Source organism: Tiliqua scincoides, chromosome 1 (assembly GCF_035046505.1).
Source record: "Tiliqua scincoides isolate rTilSci1 chromosome 1, rTilSci1.hap2, whole genome shotgun sequence".
Lineage (NCBI taxonomy): Eukaryota > Metazoa > Chordata > Lepidosauria > Squamata > Scincidae > Tiliqua > Tiliqua scincoides.
In genome coordinates this window covers 149,432,968-149,453,094 of record NC_089821.1, presented here as the reverse complement: position 1 = coordinate 149,453,094, position 20,127 = coordinate 149,432,968, and the positions used below count along the sequence as shown (strand labels likewise).

At 40.1% G+C, this 20,127-nt stretch overlaps 1 protein-coding gene across 3 annotated transcripts in view; it reads right to left on the bottom strand.

The window, feature by feature from the left end:
- Positions 1-20,127, bottom strand: part of RANBP17 (RAN binding protein 17) — a 211,682-nt gene that overhangs the window by 73,597 nt on the left and 117,958 nt on the right. For all 3 annotated transcript variants that reach the window (XR_010794968.1, XM_066639168.1, XM_066639178.1), the window contains exons 17-19: positions 11,295-11,358; positions 11,097-11,205; positions 7,718-7,821 (exon numbers count right to left, since the gene is read on the bottom strand). Coding sequence is in view for 2 of the 3 variants with exons in the window: in XM_066639168.1 (XP_066495265.1) it covers positions 7,718-7,821; positions 11,097-11,205; positions 11,295-11,358 (277 nt within the window). In the remaining variant the exon portion in view is untranslated. The remainder of the gene's footprint in view (positions 1-7,717; positions 7,822-11,096; positions 11,206-11,294; positions 11,359-20,127) is intronic.

Below are 20,127 nucleotides of genomic sequence, written 5' to 3'. Positions count from 1 at the left end.
ATGCAAAATAAGCAAATATCTGTGAATGGCATCATTTACTCAGACTGTAGAAAATCCAGCTTTTCGTGGCACTGAATTTTCTTAGCTATTTTCCCACAGAATATTCATAGCCTAGAACTTAGGGACACAAGCACTAGGTATTATTTGTGTTTCTTCAAGATGCACTTTGTGAAAAGTGAAAAGTTCACAAAGAAGTTTACAATGAAAATTAATAAATAAATGATGCCTTGACCCAAAAGGACTAATAATCTAAAAAAATACAGAAGAAACACCAGGAAACAGCTACTAGGAAAGACACCATGCTGGGGTGAATAGGGACAGTTACTCTGCCCCTGCTAATTATAAGAGGAGCGCATCTGGAAAAAATGCCTCTTTGCCCAGCTAGCAGAGGTTAGCAGGAAATTATCTACAATATCTATAATAGCCAGTTCCCAACTTTCTGTTTTTGTCACGCCAGAGGCATCCCTCCCACGAATTACACCTGGGGCAGCAATGCATATCTGGAGTTCAAAGTTCCGGATGTTTGAGAGTGATGTAATGACATAATTGCATCACCCCAGACCTATCAGGCTCTTGCATTGATTTAAATGCAAAAAGCCTCCCTCCCTTTGGTGGTTTTCAAGCTGCTTTGGACCTAACCACTACATGCTCTTGTTGGAGAGTGGTGAAAACATGATCCACTGCAAGAGTACATAGCAGCTGGGCCTGAAGTGGCCCAAAGACAGCTGAAGGGCAGCTCGGACAGTATGGTGGCATGCCCCCTCAAGCCTCACGCCTGAGGGCAGCCCGCCTCCCACCCCGGCCTGATGATGCCTTTGTGTCACCCTCTTTTAAGACATAGATTTTATTATATCAAGGAGCAGAACTGAAGGTAGGACAACAGTGGTGGAGTGAAGCTATGTGGATGAGTCAGTCCTTTGTGACTCATACTGAAATCAATTAAATCAAAATCAACCAGTTGTAGTAGAGGTTGCAGAACCTGCCCATGCCCTCCCCCGAACATGAACTGACAGCATGGGTGCTAGTATGTTTTGGCATGTGGACTACACAGAAATTGACTCTAAACTATGATAATATCTGGCACAAAGAGGGAAAAGGTGAAAATAATGTATTTCATTGGGTCACCAAAATGTTTAAAACTGCAAGTAGACAGAATGTGCCAGACACTATTAATCAAAGTAGAATTAAGTCAGGAGCGATAGTTTGTCAAGTCCCACTGAAATCAGCAGTGGAAAGCTCACTAGTTAGAAATTTATTTTGAGAATAAAACTGCTCAAATGTATAAATGCCCCAAACATTTATATAATAACATACTGACAGCACAAAGCACCCTAAAAAGCACATGATGACTGCCAAATTTATTTATTTGAAAATTTATAACCAGCTTACTAGCCCATGTCAGACTCTTAAAGCAGCAATAGATTCTGTATGGATAAATTTATCTAAAGCAGGGGTAGACCGAAGGTAGAATACTCATAGATCACTGGATTATTTGCAGTAGATCAGCAGGAGTGTCTGACTCTCAATTAAACAATAGCAACAACAAAAAGGCATCCCCCTAAATTAAGCTGCTGATATCCCAGTTATCTGTAATAACTCAGATACAGAATTGTATTTACTTATGCGGATTCTACCATGGGGTGCAGCAGGTAAGTAGCTCCTCGCCCTTTGCCATCACTTTGCATCTGGCACTACTTGGCGAACACTGGTGGTTCTATTAAAAAACAAAATAGACCTCGCAAGACTGAAGTTTGTTCAAGCCTGATGTAAAGTCCAGATTCAGGTTGATATCATCTGAAGAAAAATGCAGAATAGGCAATGACATGCTTTCCTCTATCATTCCTATGACATGGTTTCCTCATTATCACTCACACTTAACACAAGGCTTTAAAAAGGGCATTAGAAACAGTGTTAAACAGTCATTTTCAGGCTTAAATGCCTGAAAGAACCTTAAATGCCCTAAATTTTATCTGAGAAACAAACATATACTAAGGAATCACTTCCAGTGTTTCTGTGAAGTATATCTAATTCTGGGATGCACAGACACCACAGCTGACTAGCATGCATCAGAACACAATGGGGTTGATGTCTGGATGGGAAAAATGTTCAAGGAAGGTTTGATAGCCAAATTTAGATTTAGATTCAATTTTCACAATGAAATAACGTCTGAATATCTCATAACTACAAATAAAAGTCTGCTTTAAGATGTGCTTCGCTGGATTTTCTGTCTCACACCAGATTTTGCCGGAAGTCTCCAGAATAAATATTTTATGGCTTCCTCAAAGTAACCAAGCAGGGCAAACGCCCTATTGCAGCTGTAACAGTACTCTTGACAGTGTGCGTGCCATAATCCTAACTTGCTTAACTGGAACCAGACAAGATACCATTCAAACACCCCAAAACAGGGTTTTATAAAGGGAAGTCTGACAGACCTTTAACTATAGTTGCACTTCTGGGTGCAGCTATAATATTACCCTCATAATTCTACTATATAATAACAGCCAAGAAAAAGGTGAGGGGTCATAGTGCTTTGTCTTTAGAATTAAGATGGCTGTCTTCATCCTTACAGCATACTCTTAATTCTACAGACACGTCTTAATAACCTCTAAATAGTTCCAACAAAAGAGCCATGTCAGAGGAATGAGCAGGCCCCAAGGTGTTTCAACTGGAGTGTTTTCATCTGCCTTTATTGCGCTATCCCTCTCCAGAATTAAGGCAATAACCTGTGATAAATTATTCAGGAACTGCTACAGGGATCAAAGCAAAATCATTCTGTTAAAGTGCTGTTTGCAACATTTGGCACTTAGTGTGAAAACTTTTAATGTGTGCAAGCTGAAAATCAAGGATTTTAAATAATTCAACAGCTTCGAGTTTCTGTGAACTAGCTATAGATAGCACAATGCTACTTAATCGCTCTTCTTCCTCAGATACATTGTTTTATTCGGTCTTATCAAACTCATCATGTCATAAATAATATCCAAGTACCAATGAGGTTAAGTATAGAAAGTCAATATATTATTGAACAGAATATCCAGGGCCAATCCAGAGGTTTCTTGATGGGAGTGATGGTGAGAAAACTGGCAGTCATCTTGCAACAACAAATTTTCCCTTCCCCACTTAATGGGGTGGCTCAAAAAAGTCCTCATGTAACGTTTAGAGTTTCCGGGAAAATAAACCTGAACATATGCTTTCCAAATACGACTGTCAATTTACAGATGCATTTCAACAAGGATAAGCTGCCCTGCTTGCAATTATTGCTCAAACTATGTATTTTGGATGTATTAAAAGCCAATTAGAAAATCCTAGTAGAAGCCACAAATTAAATGAGTTTGGCAGTCACGGACCATTTTCTAAGTGATATTTTAATAGTGTCACCTCCCCGCAGATAAGAACACTAAACATTTTATTGAACAAGAACAGAACGAATTGTTTTTGTTTTCAGTACTTGCAAAATGGAGTACCTGAAAGCACTTTACCATGTATTATTTATTCATCGGATTTAAAAAAAACACAGAGAAAAAAATACCCTTTAACCTAATGAATTATGTCTAAAAGATTTTAGTGGAAAAGTTTACTTTATGATACAGCAACAAATTTAGTTCTTTATCAGTGGCTTGGAGCATGAAGTTTCCTTTATACAAATTAGACAGATGGTGCTTACAGTAGAATTTACTAAAGGTCTGTCACAACAAATGCAGCCAAGCTGCATATTTAATCACTGTAGAACCTTGTCTACCTGCAGCTGCCAACTGCTAATCCAATTTCCCTGATAAATGTGGCAAGAGACACGATCAGCAATAAAGAGCATCTAACTCCATTTTCCTGCAGGGCGTCTTTTGATGAACATTTAGGACGGAAGCAAGGAGTGCACTGTGTGGCCCTGGCTTGTGGCAGCTGCATGCATTCTGAAGGCGCAGTTCTCAGGTTACTCACTTAATTCTGCCACTATCATTATGTTGCTATTGATCTCAGTAGCTCTTGTCTACACAGCATTACTCTAGATGGAGCGGAATCAGGCAGTTATCATGCATCAAAGTTGCTCAAAAGCCTGGAGATTTCCCCTTAATTACTTGTGATTTTATTTGCAAATACCGTTAAAGTGTAATCAAAGCAATCACTTTCCTGGGTCATTAAGAACTTGCTAGTTTAGGGACAGAACACTGGAACTCCATTAAAAATTTCCCCAGTAAGAACGTTTCTATCAAGACAGTATTGCAGCAAAACTGCTCCAGCCTTAATAAAGTTCTTTTCTGTCAAATGACAGAAAGCTGCAATTTTGCAACAAGATTGTTTCAAATCTGTCTCAGATCTTATTTTCAACCTCATACCGCATCCTTGACCAATGATGTACACTTTAAAAAATATTGGCACTTAGTATGTTCTTCCAAATGATCTGCAAACTCAAAATGTAGAGTTTTGCCCACCCATTAATAAATGTTATATATTTATATATATAAATTCTTGATTTATATATTAAATTCTTGTTTGGAAAGAGATCTTCTAAGCATACAGTAGCACTACTTATTTTGAGGCAGAGTTGGTCATTATTGATATTATTTCTAAAGTTCCTAAAATTTTATTTATTGTATTTGAAAAATTTATATCAGCCTTTCCCATGCAGAAACAAATGCCCATGCATCTACTGGACGCTGATGCATTCACATTTTTCTTAAGTAGATAGTAATTCAAGTAGCAGTTTTCACATGGAGTTATGTTAAAATTAACATTTAGTAAACATGCCTATTATGCCCAATGTTTGTTTATGGCCAGATTCCTGAGAGCTCCTTCAGGTACAAACAAGGGCTTGATCGCAGGCCATGGGGTTTTGGCTTTCCCCCACTCCTTCAACAGCATCTCTACGAGCTGCTTCAAAACCTTCTTTTGAAACTCCCCTGAGTTCCACAAAAGGCTCCACAAACAGGGCAGGGGGTTGTCACTGGTAAAGGAGCATCAAAAGCCTGATAGCTGAATGGCAATAATGTACAGCTCTCTGGATCACAGCCTGTGTCTTCAGGGAGTGGCAAGGGGGGGGGAGAGAAACATAGAAATGATACTACTAAGCTTCCTATCACACTTGCAAACGCTGAAGAAAAATTGATAGCGCTTCTAGGAATATTACACAATGTATCTGAAATAGCCACTCTGGAGTGCATGGTTAACTGTTTGTTCATAATAGTAGAAGGCAATCTATTTAATGTAATGCTATGCTAATGTGCTTCGTTCCTGATGATGCAGCTTCCACTTAGCAAGTCTTTCCCCCCCTAAAATATACTGTTGTTTTGACACAAACAGCTTGCTACACTTAAGGATTTTACTAATAAAACATAATGTTGTGCTAGATAATATGACTGTTGCCACAGCTGAACTGACTTGTCAAATCAATCCTAATATGGCTCCCACAGGCACATAAAAACCTTATTTAGCTATCAGTTATCCTAATCACTTTGTTCGGTTTAAGAACGCAATACTTCAAGACCAGTTCCTATTTATACATATATGCCCAGCCATTTAATAAACTCCTGATTTATATATTAAATTCTTGTTTGGAAAGAGATCTTCTAAGCATAGTGTTTTTATCTAGTATATTTCAGTACCTCTGCAAATTCACATCTCCACCTATAAATAAATACATAAAACAAAGAACAGAAAAGAATATCCATAGAAACTGCAAGTGTTTAAATCTATAACAGGCCTAAAGTCCAGAAGGACAAAGGACACTAGCCCAGTGGTGCAGCTAATGATTGTGTAGCCTGGTGCCAAGCTCAAAATGATGCCCCAGCAGTGACGTCATGCCTGGGCTTTTAAAAAAATTAAAATGGGGGAAATTCACCCCCCCCTCACACACACACCAGCCAGTGGTATACCTAAGGCATCTGCTACAGGGGGTCAAAGAAGATTTTGTAGTCCCCCTCCATGACAAAATCAAATTTAATTAATTAATAAGTAGAAAGCGTGCCCCACATTTGTTTGAGACACAGTTATTCGCTCCCTGCTAAATGTAAGAGGAGCATCATCTTAAAAAGTGCCTATTTACCCATTTAGCAGGGGTAACAGTATTATGATACATGGAAATGAGAGCTGACACATATTACTGGTTTCCTCTTGTATCATAAAAACAACACCCAACTGGCTCTCGGAACAATCAGTCTCATTGGTCAGTTTTGAGTTAAGAAAATCCCATTTATATTACATAATACACAGTTGTGTTTTATTCGCTGGTTATTTGGCTATTACATTTGATAGAATAGAGATACTTTGATGTGGTTTGTTTCACTGTATTGTGCATTAAATTCCACATTGAATGGTATATAGCATGATGGTATTATTCAAAAATACCAAGGTTCTCACAATTTAGGCCACTAGTGTCAAGTTGAACATTCCCTCCTTCTCTCCTCAAAAATATTTAGTAAGGGAAACACATGTCTTTATGAGAGCTGCAATAGCATGGTGGCTAAGAGATGGGCTGCCCGATCTTAACCTGTGCTGGCAAAGCCAGGCCACATAGCCTGTGCTCTATTCAGTGCAGGTTAGGAGGCAGCTACAGATCTCATCAGGGTAAGGGGATATATTTCTCTTTAACCCGTGTTGAGACCCAGCCTGCCCTATGGGGCTTCTAGGATCCACACCAGCTACTCAGCAAATCTGGGAAGCCTCCCCATCTCCCTCCACATTGCCCCTGTGCCACCTGACACAAGCCCACCTGCTTCATCCAGCCAACGCATAGCATAGGATTCCTCACAAGGAAGCTGCTCAAACCATTCACTAAGGAGGCTATGCTGTCTCTCCAAAACTAGATGTGATAGGGCAAAACGGTTGCCATTTTTAGAACTGGCATTCCAAATATGCCCAGGAATAAAAAAATTGGCCTGCGTATTGCGGTCGTGTCCCTGCATCCTGCTCCATGCTACCGGCTGCTCTCAAGAGTGGTTGGGGATAACACAGTATGTATTTACTTAAATGCTATGGGGAAAGAAGAAACTGGATGTGAGCATGCTAGATTTTGGCAGTGACTTCATATTAGCGTCATATATAGTTCCACTGTTATTTGCAAATCTCTCAGGAAAAAACAGAGGATACAATGATCCTCTCCCCACTAAAATCTTAGGCTCCTTTCCATTGCCCAAGAGAAGGCAGCAGGAAGTGAGAGAGGGTGCCCAAAGGAAGGCCAAGCACAGCAGCTTGTCTCATTCTCCCCTGCCTTTCTTACTCATTTCTCACTCTCCTGGTCACAGGGAGGAGAAATTTGTGCTTAGCCCTTCATTTGGGGAGGGCAAATCACTTTCGTAGAAGTTGAAGAAGTAGAATACACACACACACACACACACACACACACATACACACACTTTTAGAAAAAAAAAGTTACATATGGGAAAGAGTAGGAAAAAGGCAATGAGTCCCTCACCCAAGTGGATCACACTGAATTACACGAGAGAATTAAGTATATGATTAACTCATTGCCATTGAAATCAACACAATAAATTCTTTTTCTGCTGCTTTTTTGTGTTTCATTTAAATTATGTTTTACTCGCTTTTTCTTGTTCATGTTAGCCGCTTTGGTTCTAGACAGAGAGAAGAGAGATATAAGCTTTGAAAATTAAAAAAAAATGTAGTATGTTAAATTTTCACAGGATTGTTACCCAAATGTATTTGGGGGGAAAAAAATTCCATGATTAGTTTACAGCCACTGAAATTTTCCCCATTATTTGAAGCAACCTACTTTTGCTTCCTCTTGTTTAAAGCTGCTGTTAAATATCTGGGCTAAAGTTTCAAATGAAGCTGTCAAGGGAAGCATGAAGTTTTCAAACTCATCCTCGTCTTCTCCTATTGGGGGGGGGGGGAGAATAAAGGAAGAATACAACATGAACAAAACAGACTCATTAACTGTGCAATCCTTGTTGGGTTCAATAGGAAAGTGTGTTTGGATTACAACCTAAGCATTTGATACAGCAATATATTTTTTTTTGTTTTTTTAACACTGACCTGTGGAAACTGCACTCAGTGAACCTTGAATTTTGAAATGTTTGTGGTACTGGAGCACATGGAAGCACAAATCAAACACAAGCATCCAAATGACAGCTCACCAGTTCACCTTAATTTTTCCACCTCAGATTATCACAGTTCTTTGGAGACAGTATTCCACAAAAACAGCACATTTTCTGAGAGGGCTATCTTTTAAGTTGCCATCCCCAAAACTTCAGATGATAGAGCATGTCAAGGATAACTTCCAAAGATAACCTCAGTGTATGGATAGACTTATATGGAGATAGGTGATCCTTCAGATACCCCAGGATTTTAAAGGTAAGCAGCAACACAAAGAATTGTGCCTGGAAGAAGACTGGGAGCCAGTAAAGCTGTTTAAGCAGAGATGATAAATTCCCATCACCTAGTGTAGGTTAATGACTTTATTTTTAAACTAACTACACTTTCTGAACCGTTTTCAAAGGCAGCCCACATACAACATGGGGTCTCCAGTGACAGAACTGGATCTAGGAACACCTGCAAACTGCAAGTCTGATTCTTTATGCAGTGGTTTCCAAACTTTTTTGCCTTGCAGCTTCCTTGACCTATTGGGCCATTAGCAGCTCCTCACCAGGGCTACAATCCTATACATTGTATAAGATGATGGGAACCACTGCTTTATGGGTAACACAACCCCATTTAGAACACCACTATCTTTAGCAGAACCACCAACTAGTTTCAGTTTATTGGCCTTCATTCAGTCTCTTACTAAACCAAGAACCAGTTCAACACTTTCACTGCTGAACCTGAGTATTCAATTACAACAGAATGTTATCTGACAGATCAAATGCTGGATTTGTTGTATTATACTAGCCTAGAAAGAGGCAGTCTAGGTATGTGGGATGTAACTGTCATTTTTATGATCAGATCATTACTTCACGAAACATGTGGACTGGTTGCATACAAAGTCTGCTAGGGGAACAGGGAGAGAGAGAAGGCACAAAGGCCAAAGAGGATAGCCACAAGAGACTGAAGTACACATACTTAAAATCCAATGGGTTTTCAGACTGCTCTGGAGATTCATACATTGATTACCATGGTTGCCCTACTGATGATCTGGTTGGTCTTTAGGATCAGAGGTTGGCTTTGGCTAGTGACACTATAGATCCTAGGTGTCTTCCCTTTCAGCCTCCTAGACAAACTTTATCTTGGTTTATGTATATGCTGAGGCATTAGGGCAAAGGAAGAAATGCAAAAGGTTTGAAAATTTGTGTCCAGTCAGATCAAGCATCTCCTATCTGAAGAGCTAAGGGATAAGCTGGCAAAAAAAATGCTTTCTTCTTGGCTCTGTCTGGATCTACATACTGTTATGGAGTACTTTGACCCACATGACTCCACACTGAAGAAAGTTTCTTTCTCCAAGAAGAAAGCTAATCTATAGCCTGCATAGTGGCATAGTTGCAGTATATAGTGGCATAGTTGCAGTACAGTATGTACTGTATATGCCCAGCTTTTCCTGCTTTTAGAATAGTGTCAATATTCACAGTAATGATCTTGATTACTTGGATAGCTTTCAGCTTATTTTCCCCTCAGATGGTAACAGGATGCTGACAACCATGCCACCAACATGGTTTAGACTCTTGGCCGTCATGGATGATTAAGACCTGCAGGAAGAGGTTGGGTCTGTCCTGAAAAGGTTTGTAAATGCCTCACTGAGTGAAAGACTAATGACAGCTCCTCTCAAGTTAACTGTCAGTGAAAAAGTAATCTGTGCTAGTGAGCAAACGCTGCAACTATCAATCTGTTTCACATTTCCTGTTTCAGGAGAAACTTAGGGCCAAACTAAATATGACCAGGGAAGTCATGTTTCTTAACTTATGCCTGCTCTATGTATCAAGCAAGGGCAGATTCCAATTTTTACATCAAAAGTGGTGCATTGGTGAAAGGAGATGAACCTTCCCCACCTTGCCTCACTTCCCCACATTTTGACTACATGCAAATAATTCTCCAAACCATGGTTTGGTGGTTCAGGAATGGAAAAGGTGTAAGGTTCCAGTGCACGTGCTCTCTTTACCCTTCCTCCCCCCCCCACCCTGTGTGCAAGAGGAGATGAGTAGCTTCCAAATATCATTTGCAAAGAATCATACTTTCCTGTTTCATCAAATATGGGAAAATGTGGTTCGTGCAAAGAACAGCTCACAAAACAGGATATCAACCAGGATCAGATAAAATAAGAAACTGTGGTTTGTTACAAACCATGATCAGAAGTTTCTCATCTCCCTTTATGAACAAATTTGGAGTGAGCAGTGCATGTTCTCATAATGTAGCTCATAATTTCACTGTAGCTAGTCACTACATCTGAACATAACTTTCAACACTTCAGGCACATTCCTTCTAGCCAAGTTCAGTTCAGTATCAGTCTGGAAGCTGAAAAAAAATGAGTTTAGGCGGTGAAATTTTATCACGGAGGGGCTGGGCTGGCTGGGGTTGGGTAAAGGCTGGGCTTGGTTTAGCTCCTGTATGTTCCTTCTGAGGTTAAAATTAGATCTACTTCTGCTATTGCATAAGTGAATAGGGCTGACATGAACAACAAACATGGCCACCCACATCACACCTGGCCATTGCAGTAGATTTTCAGTTTACCTTTTGAGCTCAGGTGTTACACATGCATGTACAAATTTCATAAGCACCCCATCAAATATTCTATTTGGATTTGTGCTGCTTATTATTTTCTTCATTTGCATTAATGCCCATCCCCGAGTGGTGGGCATACTGCACTTATCTACAATATTCTGATTCTGCTATAGTTACCACCGAAAAGGTACAAATGTAAGAATTAAAATAAATTTATGCTCCTTTTAAGAGAATCCTTAGGCCTTTTGGAGGAGGCTGTTGCATTTTCAAACCTTTTCTATGCAATAGAAGAAGATTCTTCCTAGAGCTCCCAGGTCACACTATGGGTCTGCATGTGATTCTTCCACCCCACGTACGCTGTACACATTGAAAGACCTGAAGGACTGCACCCACCAACCCTGCCACAATTGTCTGCACATTTAGCACCACAACTGAAAAGGAAGCCTACATACTGTATACATACATGCACATAAATGCCTCCCCTTTCCACCGCATACTCTTACCTAGATCTACCATGAGAAGGCGTGTGAGAGCAGTATAGAATGTTGTTCTGCACCTAAGGTCGCTCAGACTGTAATTGTTATTGACACCCAGGAAAGGAAAGTGTTTACTCTGGGGAAGGAAAAAATAGACATAAGTCTAAATGATTCATAATTTAAGTTATGTTAAAATTTCAAAACAAAATTTTGAAAGAGGCCTACCGTATGATTCTGCAGCATGAACTTCACAGCATCTATTTTCACAAGCTTTTTTAAGAGAATATAAGTGTCTGATGTCAAGGAAAATATATTTTAATGTATATTATTTAAATAATAATAATAATTTAGTAAACTGAGTTAATACCACAAAACATAGCCCTTTTTAGTCTAATTGTCCTCAGAAGCTAAAGAACAACAAATCACACAGGCTTCCCTTTCAAAAAGGGTGATGGTTAAAAATTATATGGAAATGTTTTGCAGAAAAATACAAATGAATATGCAATATTTCCAATATATATTTTAAATGCATTTAAAAGTTAAAACCAGCACTCTGAATTGTGCCTGGAAATGGATGGCCAGTCAGTGTAGGTAAAAATACTGATAAAAAAAATTCCAAATGCCTAGTCCCAATCATATGTTTATATTTGGGCCATAATTCAACATGGAAATAAGCATTTTTAAACACAATCAATAAACTTAAAACTAGCACTGGCTATACAATGTTATCTTTATGACATCTTTCTGTAGCATCTGCCCAGATTTTTCTTTCTTCCCAAAAGGTGGTCTGCAACACAACTTGGGCAACCAGTCTTAGGCCTAAATGTAATCCAGCTGTAGATCACAACCCACCAGTTGAAGACCAAGTCTTTAAACGACCCACTTCCTTTTCAAAACACTATGGAAGGGTAAGCTGAATTTTTCACACAGGAGTCTCTTTAGGAGGCCATTTTGGATATTTATTATTAAAGTGATCATCCCATCTTGTGAATTATTTTTACAGGATACTTCTCCTATAGCTTAAAAAAAAGGCTTTAATAACTGCAAACGTAAGGAAACAGGGAGTAGATTAACCAGAAGAGCTGAAAGACATTTTGTGGTCAATTGCTTCTCAAAATAACCCTGCAGTAGTATATATTTTGTTACCGGAAACATGATGATAAAGTTAATTATTAGAAACAACAGAGGATGCATGAGGAAGCACCGTGACTGTGTTGACATAAAGGAAACACTAACACATTCCATTATGTAAATGAATTCAAAGCTATTCCATGAATGATCAGCTAGAAGGGACATAATGATTTATAATTCAAATAACTGAGCCTTAAAATCAAATTGGGCTAATATATTTCTAAATATGTAAGCCCGGAATAATTGTTAAAATAATGCAAAACAAGACAGCAACACAAATCATTTGTTGCCTCTTGTTGTTTAAAATCTCAGCCTTTTTTTTTGGCACTGTGGTGTCTAATCCATTCTAAAATTATGATTTTTTTTAAAAACTGTTACAGAATCTCTGTAGAAATAAATAACGCTTATGCATAATAAAAGATAAGTACCAATTTCAAGGAACATGTAGTGCGTGAGTCTGGAAGGAAATTATATGCATATGAATGAATTAAGCAATGGGCAGGCATTTAAATTAAACTAATTATTTTTAGCCTTTCAAATTAATCACAATTTAATGTACCCTATGTGCTAAAAATGAGCCCCCTGGATGTGGTCTCTAAAAAAAACACAATGCTTCTCACAAAGTTTTGTATTATGAAAACCTTGTCCTCCATCTACTACAATGGCACAATCCCCATCAGAAGAAGAGGACTTGTATTAAGTGTTTGTGAACATCACAACTACTCAGTTGCACTGAAAAACTAATGCAATGTTAAAAGGTCAAAGTCTGCAATGCCAGGAAGTATTTATAAACACTTCATATGTAAGAAATAAAAAGTACCTCAGAATTATTCTTTTTTTAAAAAAGAGCCAATAGATTTTAAAGAGGGAAAAAAGCAGATATGTGCCGTTAAAAGCCAAAATGACCAGCAAAATTGGGTTGTACATCATTTTCCAGCAAAAGAGAAAAACAGCCTCGACAGGTGTAATTTATCATTTTTCTGATTTAATACCAAAGAAATATATTAAAATAATAAAAAGAATCCTGAAATCCTCAAAATTTGTTGTGATAAATAGCCCTCCCTGCCTTTATTGCATTATGCCTACTAACAGAAATATTGCATGGTGGATTTTGCCAGACAAGGACGATTATTTTCCAATAAAAAGTTGCATATTAAATTCCAGCACAAAAGTGGGTGTCTTAATACTTCTGAATTCTTTTTTCATTTGCCAAAGAACGCAATTTTAAACTTAACTAATACTAACACATAAGAAAAAGCGAAGCAGCATTTAGGCTAGCTCTAATGCTGCGCCCATCTAAAACCAGAGAAATATACAAATCTCAGAACTTTGGTCAAATAACATTTAATACAGTGGGTAACTAAATTTTATTTATTCAAAAATACTTTTTTCAACAATGCTGATTTTTTTTTAATCATCTCATGGACAAATCCAACACCAGTTTTGTATATGAACCAGGCGCTCTTTTCAAATCACAGCCTTACACAATTCAGTAGTTATCTGCCAACCAAGAGGGCTTTACACAGCTCATTTTGGAAGAATGGCAAAGAAAGACAGGAGAGTAGTCTTTTGTGAGTATGCTTGGACCCAAATCCAGGATAGACAGACACGTGGGGGGAAACCACACAGGAAAAACAACAACAAATGAATTTGCTGTATACCGAGTTGTATCATTGGCCCACCTAGTCTAGTACTGACTACTGTGATTGGCAGTTGCTCTCCAAGCTCTCCAGCAGAAAGGTCCTTCCCAGTCTAGCTACTTCAAATTGTTTTGACCTGAAATGCTGGGACTGAACAAGAGACCTTCAACATATAAAGTATGTGCTCTGCCAAAAGTCTCAAGAGAGGCTATTGTCCAATTCTGCTATGTGCCACTGAAGTAGGAAAAAGATGAGGATTCCTTGAAAGAACATGTATCCAAAGGCAAAAAAACTGGTAAAAATAGGAGACTGCTCTAACACCTGTTTGAAAGGCAGCATAACAAAGTGAAGACTGTCCAAAAAGTGTTTAGCATGCAATGTGGGACAAATCCTCTACCCTTTTAAGAAGTCTACATTTATCATCATCATCAAGAATATTTACATACTGCTTTTCAACCAAAACTGTTCTCAAAGTGATTTTATACAACAAGGAATAAGAAGATGGTTTTCTGTCCCAAAAAGAAGAAGGCAGAAACCAGTAATCAGCCACTGGGAGGGATACTATGCTGAGATGAAGACAGCCAGTTGTTCTCTTTATGCTAAACAGAAGAGAGGACATTGCTACTTCAGATGTTCCTTTTTTGTCCAATTAGCAGGGTCTTTCTGGCTGTCCAGAACCAGGAAAACATGCTTAGTTAGTAATTTAACTTCTGTACTGCCTTCATCTACCAATGACAAGTTATCTTCATATCTTAATAAAGCTATTTAAGTAGAATCTCTTGTTGACCTTCAGTTTATTGAACACTATCAGGTCAAAAGAAAACTTGTTTAAAAACACAATCATTTTTACCCTTTAAACATTTTGGCAATGCAATACAACAACCTAGTTTCTTCTGTCTTTCTCACAGGTTAGCGATAGCTCCTTTTCACATGCATGTATAATAAGAGAACACACAAAAGCATTTATAATTCAACATTAGCTAGCAAATTAAATGAGCCCAACAGACCACAAACCCTCCCATCAGCACAACCCATGCTTTTAACCCTAGATATGTGGAGCACTCTGCCAGTTTCAAGCCCTGAAGTAAGTGTCAGGTACTCTAATGCCATAGCTACTGCTCCATCATAGCCACCCATCAAGAGGGGGAAACAGAGAAGGGGTTTGAACTTACTTACTGATTGGGTAAGGGTGAATGTTTTGAGTGTAAGCATGCATGCAGGTTTGTGCATCCAATGAATGAGGGCTGACTTGGGGAAGCAGGAGACTCTTCAGTCTATCAAATTCCTCAGTCCAATCACAATTTTTGGCAGACCCCTGCTTGGCACATGTATAGATACACAGAGCAGATAGACCTGGCCTCCAGAAACTGGCTGTGTTGGGACACTGGGTCTACTCATTCTGGTAGACCTGGCCTCCAGAAAGTGGCCTGGTTTAATCTCATCTGCCTGCCTAGAAATATTGAAGGGGTATTGTGACCTCCACAGAGCAGCTCAGGATGTTCACAGTCGGTAGTCCTGGCATCAAGAAAGCAGCTGCGTTAGGAGAGAAGGTCTACCCACTCAGGTAGACTTGGCTAGGCAGCAGCTGGGTTAAATTCAAAAGTGTCCAGGACTCCCAGCAGTGGTGGTCTTCAGAATTCAATAACTCTTTGAGATTCCCCCTCCCCATGGATAGTAATCAATTAGAAGCAGCTCTTCCAAGGGAAAGGTATGACCCTTCCAAGGGGAGAGGGGACCCTAACCTCCCAGACTGAACTGGAAAAGTAGAACATCCCTCCTTTGGGTGTTTCCCCAAAAGAGTATCCTGAAACAGAACAAACGCAGATTCAGATTGCATATTTGATGCCAACGTAACTAGGTAAAACCACAAGGATTTGCTGACAGTGCCTTCAATTCAGACCCCCTGCAAGCCAATGTTTTCACCACAAGAATGAGCATGCAACATCTTCAGCATCAATGTCATGATATGTTGCTAAAGGTTCAAAGAGAGCCCCCAGAAATGGTGAACCCAATTCAGATTTCATGAAGGAAATCCATGAACCATAAAGGGATTACTCAAGGCTACATCACTGAGGCTGTGAGGAATCAGTGGAAGGGATGGGAAATCATAGAGCAGCTCTGAGGCCAACACTACCTCTAGGATGTCAGTTTGTATTGTCTCTGGATGCCAAGACGTGAACTGAGGCATCTGAGCATTTTCTATTGCGGCACACAAGTCTACTGTTGGCGGATGATCTATTTGAGCACCCAAGAGTATAGGACCAACTCTGTCTTTTGTAAAGACCAACTTTGTTGAGCCAAACTATGGTTGATTACAAGACCCAGCCAAATGCTATGCTCCAATTAAGGCTGAAGGATCTTCCATTTAAGTTAATACATTACAGCAGTGGAGTTCCTAGGGGGACGATGACACTAAGACTTTCACAGCCGCAACTGGCTTTGAAGGCAATGGGGAGGGGCACTTTACACAGGCATCCCTGCACCTGAAAAAACTTAGAATTCCCCCCCCCCCCGAACACCACTGCATCACAGGTTTCCCTGGTGGAGTGATGTTTACCTGGTAACACTCTGCTGTTCATATTTGCATATGTAGACACATTGTCCAAAGCACAGGAGAGTGAGGGACAAGATCTTGGAATTCCAGCATGGCAAACTCGTGGTTCAAAGTTCCTGCAAATTCCTGTTCTTTTAAGCTTTGTGGGGGACCAGGTCCTATGCATAAGTGCTTTCCATCTCAAAACAGACTCAAAACATCTCAAAACATCTATAGTAATTATCATTAACATCCCAGTTATTCTGTTAGGCCAGCCACAAATCCCTCAACTTCTAGATCATTCCTGGGATTGTCAGCATTACATGGGCCTGACAGGCTGTCTGCTGCTGAAATGGACCTCTGCAAAGGTTTAAATAATGGACCTCTATAGACCTCTGCTGGAATAGAAGCCTCTAAAGAGGTTCTCAGATTATCATAGCTGGAGGCAACAGCACTCATAGTTAAAATTTCTGGGTATACCGACCATAAATATTAAAAACTGCTGTTGTCTGATGAATTAAAAAACATTTAGTCTACAATCGCTGTAGATATCATCAGGCATCCAAAGGTAAAACTCCACCATTCCAAGGTGTGCCAACTTCCTGTTTCTATATAATTGCAAAGGTCTTCCCAAACCCAACTGAGTTAATTAGAGGCATACAATTCACAGGGGACTTCATCCTAATGTAATTATAAAAGACACTTAAAGTGACAATTTCCTTTAAGTTAGTTCTTAGTATCCAGATTACTAAACACCTCCATTTAAACATCCAATCATGTTGAAAGATGGTACAATTATCAATTTCTTAGTAGTCTTAGAACAAAAACAGTTCTTATATTAACCTTATTAAGGATTCTGCGAATTCTGGCTGTAATATCTTGCTGTATGACACATTTTGCGTCTATAATATGGATTATGTTTCCAGAAAATGCAACTAGAGGCAACTGAGATATTTAAGCATAAAGATAACATGAATAAAAAGGAGGAAACCTGATCTCTGAATTGTATTTGGATGCCAATTTTAGAGCACTCAGAATCAGGTCTGCTACCCAGAAGATAAAGTCTTATGTCAAAGAAATTGATAATTGCACCATCTTTCAACATGACTGGAGGTTGAAATCGAAGTGTTTAGGAATCTTGATAGAAAGAACTAACTTAAAGGAAGTTGTCATTTTAAGTGTCTTTTACATTAGGAAAAAGTCCCATGTGATTTGTATGCCTCTAATTCAGTGGTTCTCAAACTTTTAGCACTGGGACCCACTTTTTAGAATGAGAATCTGTCAAGACCCACCAGAGGTGAAGTCATGACTGGAAGCGACATCACCAAGCAGGAAAACTTCGGTGAATTCTAGGCTGCAATCCTACCCACACTTACCCAGGAGTAAGTTCCATTCACTATCATTGTTAAAAGCATATACATAGTAGCTGTTAAAAGTACAGATCTGTTACATTTTCCCCTAACACAGTCACATAGCATGGAAGCATCAAGTCTAATACATTAAAAACATTGAAAAGTATGGGGACCCACCCAAAATTGACTCACAACCCACCTAGTGGGTCCTGACCCACAGTTTGAGAAACACTGCTTTAATTAACTCAATTGGGTTTGGGGAGACCTTTGCAGTTATATAGAGAACAGAAAGTTGAGATGCCTTGGAATGGTGGAGCTTTGTCTTTGGATGCCTGATGATGATATCTACAGTGATTGTAGGACAAAACGTTTTTTAATTCATCAAACAACATCAGTTGTTTTAGATATTTATGGCCGTATACCCAGAGATTTTAACTATGAGTCTATAGAGGCTTGGCATAGAAATGATTGCATCACTATATCCTGACATGGTATCCTTGGGTCCAGGATGTGAGTGCACCTGATGTCAGAGTGTTGCTTCTTTGGTCCTTTGGGGCATAAAGTTGAACTTGAAGTCATTTGTTCAGGTTTTCTGTTGACAAGTTGACCTTGTACCCAGGAGCAGAAGATGAGGTCTGAAGGTGGTCTTCCTGGAACAAAAGTACTGTTTTGCATTCTATTTTTGTTCTCTTCCATCTACTTCCCAAACCTTCTCAAAAGTTTTTGGAGAAGGCACAGCCAAATTATTGGGGGTGTTTCCCATGAAGGGATCCTTGGGGTCAGGTATGCTAGAATCTCTCCTTCCAGCTTGATGCCTTTGAGGTTCAATGTGTAACATGCCTTTGCTAGGGTAGCCAGGGAAAATTCAGATAGGAATTTGTCTGGATATGGGGTCCACTGGTCCAGTCTTCTTCCATTCTTCTTACAAAAGCTTCCCCTCTTTTTTTGTGATTCAAAAGTAAAGATGTCTTCCACTTGTCTGGAGGGAACTTGTTAAAGAGATCATATAAAAGGTTGCATCGTCCCCTCAGCCCACCCCTCCTTGAGGGACTGTGAACAAAGGAGTCAACTGAGAGCCTAGGCTTGCCTAACTCCCAAGACCCTTTTAAGCCACCTGGGCCTCATCTATGGATCTTGCATCTGCGATTCCCACTAGAAGAGGTTGATTCTGAAGAATTGACCCTCTTGCTTGGAGAACTGCAGAATTTGCTCCTTGATGGACATCTGCCTCCCCTCTGCTACTCTCCAAAGTTGCAAAGGGGGCAAGGAGATATATGGTCCTATATGGGTTTCCTTTCTAATCTTTCATTGTTTCCTTTTTAGGAGATAGTTTTTACTCCCCAGAAGGGGGAGAAGGCAAGGAAGACTTCCTAGAAGACTCTACACATACCCAAGCCCTTGCAGCCTCCCGGGGGTGCGGGGAGTCCAGCGTGACCTGCAGCAGGGCTCCCCGCAGCAGTGAAAGTAGATGCGGAGCGATCGCGTCCCGCCTCCGCTAAAGCGGAAGTGGAGCGTGATCACTCCACATCTACTTTCACTGCTGCGGGGAGCCCTGCTGTAGGTTGCACCAGGCTTCCCGCATCCCCAGGAGGCTGCAGGGGCTTGGGCAAGTATACCCAAGTCCCTGCAGCCCCCCTGAGTGGCACGGTCCTGGGGATCACGCCGCTACCTCCTCCCTGACACCAGGCTACCCCCACCCCTTGAGGGGGCAGGGGCCAGGGCCCACAGGCTGGGGCGTTGCGACGCCCCAGTTTGAAAAGCCCTGCTGAATACAGATATTTCTTGCTTGTACTTGTAATACTCATGTCAGAATTATCCTCTGACAAACTATCCTAATCAAATTGCCTGAGGTGCAACTGCAAGAGCCAGGGTGGTGTAGTGGTTTGGGAAGTGGACTCAGACCTGGAAGATCCAGGTTCAAATCCCCCCTCAGCCACGAACCTTCCTGGGTGACCTTGGGCCAGTCACTTTCTCTCAGCCTCACCTACCTCACAGGATTGCTGTGAGGACAAAAGGAGGGGAGCAGCTGTGTACACCACCCTGAGCTCTTTGGAGGAAGGGGGTATAAAAATATGAAAAATAAATAAAATAAAATAAGATCCATGCCAATTTCCTTTCTGTATAAACACATTACCACTGCCATAGAGAAGACAAAAAAGCAATTTTTACTTTTTTACAAAATCATTGTACTCAAGCCAGTCCACCACATATACTATACAGCCAACCCTGCATGTGAAAGGATCCCCAAAGGTCACAGTGGAACCCTGTTTCCCACACAAATGGCATGCACGAAAAGGCACATATGTACGCAACATGTTAGGCTTCTGCAGGGAGGTCTCTGCATGGCTCCCATAACCCTGCTCACCCTTCCCAATCACACTCAGTCAATGATTATAACATTA